Here is a 6,616-nt window from a genome sequence, read left to right as displayed (position 1 = left end):
ATAACAGTGTCTTGGCTTTCCACTACCTCTTCATTGTCCTCTGCTGTGTGCAGGTAACCTCCCTACCTTGAGTGCTGTCTTTCAAACCCTGATAAGTTCACACCACGGGGTCAATGGTGATGTCAGTTACTTATGCCATGTGTAGCCTTTCTGTATTAACTACTAGCAGCAGGGTTGCATTATACTGTTGTTTTTAATACCTTTTGCTTAGGAAACTAATGTATTATTTAAAATGAGAAGTCTTGAAATCACAAGGCCATAAATTATTTCTGTCAGTCAGCTAGATGGACTGCAATGACCAAGAATCCCATTCCTTGTAATTAGATGTTTGACTGCGAGAGGTAGTTATGACCCACCAGATAAGAAGGGTTAGACTATTTCTTCAAAATATGTCCACATTTATTATTAAATAGAAATAATGTTTAGATGTGAAGAAAAATGTCAGCAGTTAACATAATTTTGGATTATCAGAATCTTAGCCATATTTTGTGCAGCAGTAATAGTATAGTAACTTTTATTAAAATTAGAAATCTCTAGTTTGCTACTGTCTTGGAAGTACATATGCCTTGTGGATTGATAAAGACAGAATATGGAAAATAGCAAGACTGTAAAGGTATTTTTGGAAAAGATAGGCGAGAGAAAATGATTTAAGAAGTTTTCTATACACATACTACATAACTGTTGCTGAGTGAGACAGAGAGAGAGAGGAAAGACGTTATTTGTAGACTCTAAGGACATTTCTGTGAGGGAGACATGTGATAGTTTGCTGAGATGTTGCCAAGTTTCCATTTACCATTTGTAATGAAGCAATAAAGCCATTGCTAATGTAAAGGTTATATGGCTTTCTGTCCTATCAGACTGCAAAAAGATTGTCACAAAAACCTAATAAGATTTTGAATCCAGAAAATTGTATATTGCTCATAATCATAATGATTATAAATCTGTCACACAACATACGTGACGTTGTAGCCAGACTCTGAAAACACAACCTCTCAGAAAATGGAAAATAAAGAATGTATAACCACTACAGAACAGAAGGCCCTTTTGTAAATATTCTTCTGAATATATTCATTAACTGTGCAGATATTTATAATGGAGCTAACAGTTTTACTTGCAATTTTAATATTTACTTGTTTATTTTGTTCCCTATATTTATTGTATGTTTAATATTATGTGCTTTTAGCATTGTTAGTGGTGCTTTGTGAAAAGCAACACCTTAATAACATTAACAACTGCCATTTATACACCTAATGGAGGTTTTACAGTGGTTTATATGACCTATGTAATTATAATGATCACGTTTAATGACAATTTCAATTTTTAGAACTTTAAGGTTAGGTGGAGTAAGGATTCCTGTGTACACAAATAACTCCAGGAACCGCATTGTCAATGAACAGAGGCTAAGCTGCATTATGAAGGGGTAGATTGTCTCCTTAATTTCTATAGGAAATTCAAGATACCTTCCTGATGTGAATGAGAGGGTGATCTGCATTACATTTGGCTTTTGTAAGATCAAAAAAAAAAGGGTTTCCGGTAGTATAAATCAGTTCAGACACACTGCAGGTATGATGATTTGCCATGCTCTACTGAAGTCTTGAGTCAGAAGGTCAAGAAAGCAGGCTGTGGTTTTTTTACTGAATAGATGGTGGAGTTGACAGGAAACACTATTCTGGAGACCTTGCAAACAGGGAACAATTGTTATTGCAAATGGAAGTTGCTGTGGTATGGGTCACTTAGACTTGGACTACTTTCCATAATGTGTTTGAAGGCCACATGTGGGCCAGAATTGAAGGGCAGGTAAACCTTTACGTGGATGATAGTAAGATTCTCAAATCAATTATTGTTTCTTATTTGTGTTACTCTAAATGTTCTTTCTAAGGACCTGTAATGTTTTTATCTGTGTTACTCTAAATGTCATTTATAAAGACCATAATGTAACACATGTAAGAAACAATACTGATGAATAGTACACAGTTTGGGTTGGAATTAATAACAACAAATGGTAATGTACATGGTTTCATAATTACAATGACTTTAAATTGAATAATTGGTAAATAACACATTCGACACAGACATGTATATCATACAGCTTTACCAGCAAAATGAAGGGAACTGTTCTTTCTTTGCAAAAAAAACTTTGTTAAGATTCCTTTTGAATTATTTTGTGAAGCTGTTAAGACAATTTCTCTGAAAAGACACAGAATGCTTGTAGTCCAGATAACAATACACAAAAACTATACCAGATCAGAAACAGTACTGACAGAGATTAATATGCACACCTTATGGGATGATCTTGGGAAGAGACTAAAAAAAAAACACCTGCAGAGTATTTCAAAAGACCTTATGAAACCCAAGAGAATAAAACAACTAGATATATCTTTTTAAGACCAAAGTATAAAGGTTATGGAGCAGTGTATCTTTTTAGTGTTGCCAGTACTCAGACCCATATTTCTGAGGAGATAGTAGGTTCTGAGTGAAGAAAGGAATAAAAGCAGGACGCTGGATGCCCGGACTCAGTGTCTGAACCAGTAGATGGTGAAGTGAATGAAAAGGAAGGGATTGGTGGCTCCTGTGTGTTGTAATGGTAAAAATGACTGGTTTATATTCTGGTTCATCTGTAGAAAGGGCGTGGAACTGTGGTTAGACAGCACTTTCCTCTTCAATTACATGGATGTTTAAATATACTTACTTCAATCTGGTTGCTTTCCTTAACAGATAAATTAAATAATAGACTTAATTTTGATAATATTATATTCCTTCTGTCTGACACACAGTACTCTCTAGGGCTTTATGTTAAAATATATCTTTTGTTGATTGTGTCAAATGAATTGTGTCTACCTTTTAATTTAGTGGCATAACACTGAACTCCATGACCCTGGCTAACTTGGCTGTGTGTATTGGTGTGATCTTATCTGTTTCCTTTTCTCCCTTCTTCAGTGTTCATGACAAGATATTCATGTGAACAGGGTAGTGCTGCCTCCTGTTAGATGTGTTGTCTGGTAAGGAAAAGAACTGCTATACTTCTTTTTTAATTAATGTTTTTTAAGTAATACAGTTGCACCTTTAAAGTATCATAGAATTTTGTAAGTATGGCAGTGTCAAGGTATTGGGTGTCTAACCCCTTAATTCACAGACTCACAGTAGAACTTGGGGTGAACTGTGTGGTTACCTATTACAACCAAGAAACCACAGTTGCGCGAAGATGGAAACATCGAAACATATTGAGCGAACCGCGGAATTTGAAATGCCGAATTGTCATAGCTGGCCCTTCTCCGGTATAGCTCCTTAAGGTAAGTGTGCAATAGTTACGGACCTTAGGGTTAGGGTGCGGGTTAAGGTAAGTGCATAAATAGCAATATATGTAAGCTTTAGTTTAGGGTTAGAAGTAGGGTTTTGTTAAGTGTATATATGTGGATTATTTATTTTGTTTGAGTATAGCTCCTTAACATAGTTGTGCAATAGTTACGGACCTTGGGGTCAGGGTGCGGGTTAAGGTAAGTGCATACATAGTAATATATGTAAGCTTTAGTTTAGGGTTAGAAGTAGGGTTTTGTTAAGTGTATGTATGTAGATTATTTATTTTGTTTGGGTAGGTAGTACGTAGCGGGCGGTGGGGTTGGCCAACTATGCCGATTCAACATTTTGAATTTCGCGGTTCAGGACATTCGGCGTTTTCGCTGTTCGCTCAATATGTGTCGGTGTTTCCGTATTCGCGTATGGGAGGTTTTGCGGTTATAATACAGACCTGAACTGTGTTGCAGGCTGAGGCCATGAAATTATTGACATACTCCGATTACCTTTGAAAGCTTTGCATTATCATTAACTGTTCTCTAGCAACATATGTTTGTTTTCTTGTTTTTTTTTTTTTTTTAACTTGGACATTTCTGTTAGTGATCATTATTTGCAAAACATGTACAGTATTCTGGACCACATTATTGTGAATGATATTTAGTACCTCTCAGAACTTTAGGAGCAAAGCTGGAAAACATGATTCTGCACAATGTAATATTATAGAGGCATTACAATTGTTCATGTCAAGTCAAATGGTTAATTAAGATTAAATATCTCACTGAATTCCATTACATATGTCAAATGTATATTAGTGATATGTATTATCTTTGTTTTGCCTGTAGTAAAACACTCCAGTTAAATTCTAAAACACTGTAAATTGTTGCTGTGCTGGGGTATAGAACAGACTAAAACTGATGTGTACATACTATATCTCTTCCTAGATATTTTACATTTTCTTGATTGTGCATTATTTCATGCCCATGCAGGAAAGTACATAACTAAATATTATCGATTGGCACTTATTTTTAACAAAGCATGCACATTTTCCAGCAGTATCATCACAGATTTATTAAAACAACTGCAAATGAAGATGTCAGCATTTGTCCTAATTAATTATAGAATACCATAAATGCTATTTACAAAATAGTAGTTCTTTCCTTTAAAAGTCTAAAAGTTAACTACATCCACAAGAAAGTACTAATTAAATTTCTTTTAAGACTGGATTCTACTAGTTGGCAACTAATGCTGCTCAGAATCATCATGGGATGAAATTTTGGATGTTAAGTGTGTGTGTGTGTGTGTGTGTGTGTGTGTGTGTGTGTGTGTGTGTGTGTGTGTGTGTGTGTGTGTGTGTGTGTGTGTGTGCTTACATGTGCATGAAAGGAGATGTCAGTGTATGAACAAGTTAAAAATATATTATCGTGCATTCAGATATAGTCTAGAAGTGTTCATATATCAATTACCATTCCAGGTTTGTAGTGAAGGGTTGAATTAATTTCAATTATATATTATGTACGTTGATTAGTGATTAAAGTTCTGTAAGCGATGCAGAATGCCAAAAATCACTTTTCATATAAGTATGTGGTCAACCCCTGATGTCTGGGATAATTTACCATTAAAGTATACTTAAGCATTCCATGCAACTTTGTGCTATACAAATGTTTTGTTTATGTGTTTCTCACATTACAGTTATACATTTTTAATAATTGCTTGTGAGTATATCTTTTGTCTTGTACAAGTCCATGTACGGGCAGACAAACACATGATTTTGTGTTTGTAGTCTACAGGATAGCTCTGCTGTTTTCCCCTCCTCCCTTACTACTATATACTTAATACAAGCAGCTAGATGTGAGTTTATTTTCTAAATGTGACCACACAAAAATAGAACAGAAAAATAAGCAAATGGACTGCTTTATGTAGTATTGTTTTATTCGGCCTTTGGTAGGTAAGGCTGTTTCTACCACTGCTTAAAATATTCACAAGACAGTTAGAATATACCACTCGTTTAATGCTGGTTGGTTATTAAATCAAAGAAAATTGGGCTGTCCATGGGGGTGGGTTTGGAGGTAATACTTGTAAAATGCAAGTGTGCGTGTGCAATACTGTTGTAACTGCAGGCAGGGTGTACACGTTTGGAACATTAACATTTTAATTCCACAGATAAAGTGGCTGGATGATCTCCTTGTTTCTGCAGGGCTTTGTTGTGCTGATGCTGTTCTGTATTCTGAACGAGGAAGTACAAGAAGCCTGGAAACTGATCTGTTTGGGTAGGAAGAGTAAAGGAGAAGATACCGCTCGACCACCACAGTTAACGGTAAAGAAAATTCATACTTTTCCCTTCTCATTCAGTATTTGAATTTTTCATTCTGCAAACATGATTTTTTAGGATGATAACTTCTGAAATAAAACTGAGACTTATGGTATGTAGTTATCAGAGAAGAGAAACGGAAAGCAGAATAATTGTTTTTCGATGCAACTGCATTATACAGTGGATATAAAAAGTGTACACACCCCTGTTAAAATGCTGGGTTTTTGTGATATAAAAAAATGAGACTACAATAAATCATTTCAAAACTTTTCCTACCTTTAATGTGACCTATAACCTGTACAATTCAACTGAAAAGCAAACAAATCTGTTAGGGGAAAAAATAAAAAAAAAAATAAAAAATGTACAATACACTGGTTGCATAAGTGTGCACACCCTTAAAGTAATACTTTGCTGTGTGTGCACACCCTTAAACTAATACTTTCTTGAAGCACCTTTTGATTTAATTACAGCATTCAGTCTTCTTGGGTAGAAGTCTAAGAAGACTGAATGCTGTAATTAAATCAAAAGGTGTTTCAACAAAGTGTTAGTTTAAGGATGTGCACATACAATAAATTATTAGTTTAAGGGTGTGCACACTTATGCAACTAGCATATTGTACGTTTTTTTATTTTTTATATTTTTCCCCTAACAGATTTGTTTGTTTTTCCATTGAATTGTACAGGTTATAGGTCACATTAAAGGTAGGAAAAGTTTTGAAATGATTCATTGTGGTTTCATTTTTTATATCACAGAAACCTGGCATTTTAACGGGGGGTGTGTGTACACTTTTTATATTCACTGTAAGTAGCAGCCATAAAGTTAGAAAAAAAACTTGAAAGGTTCAGTGTAATTGATAGATTGTGTTACTGGCTACTGAGAATAATTCTGTGCATTATACTAATTTCTTCCACTTCTCTCGTATCAAAGATATTTTGATGTAATATTTTATACTGCAAGTGGCAGAATTTGCTAGAGTTTTGTAATCTTGGAAATGGAAAAGGATGGCTGTGTTTTGTG

General features: G+C 34.9%; 1 protein-coding gene across 3 annotated transcripts in view; it reads left to right on the top strand.

Moving 5' to 3' along the window:
* CELSR3 (cadherin EGF LAG seven-pass G-type receptor 3) overlaps positions 1-6,616 on the top strand; it is a 1,979,827-nt gene that overhangs the window by 1,770,124 nt on the left and 203,087 nt on the right. For 2 of the 3 annotated variants that reach the window (XM_044078523.1, XM_044078522.1), the window contains exons 29-30: positions 1-53; positions 5,486-5,605. The exon at positions 1-53 is cut by the window's left edge and continues 74 nt beyond it. In XM_044078523.1, the coding sequence (XP_043934458.1) occupies positions 1-53; positions 5,486-5,605 (173 nt within the window). Of the gene's footprint in view, positions 54-5,485; positions 5,606-6,616 lie in introns of those variants that run through there. The other variant, XM_044078524.1, reaches the window with a different exon arrangement.

This window comes from Protopterus annectens, chromosome 7.part1 (assembly GCF_019279795.1).
Source record: "Protopterus annectens isolate FY-2018-M chromosome 7.part1, PAN1.0, whole genome shotgun sequence".
Lineage (NCBI taxonomy): Eukaryota > Metazoa > Chordata > Ceratodontiformes > Protopteridae > Protopterus > Protopterus annectens.
This window is presented reverse-complemented; position numbering and strand designations above follow the sequence as displayed.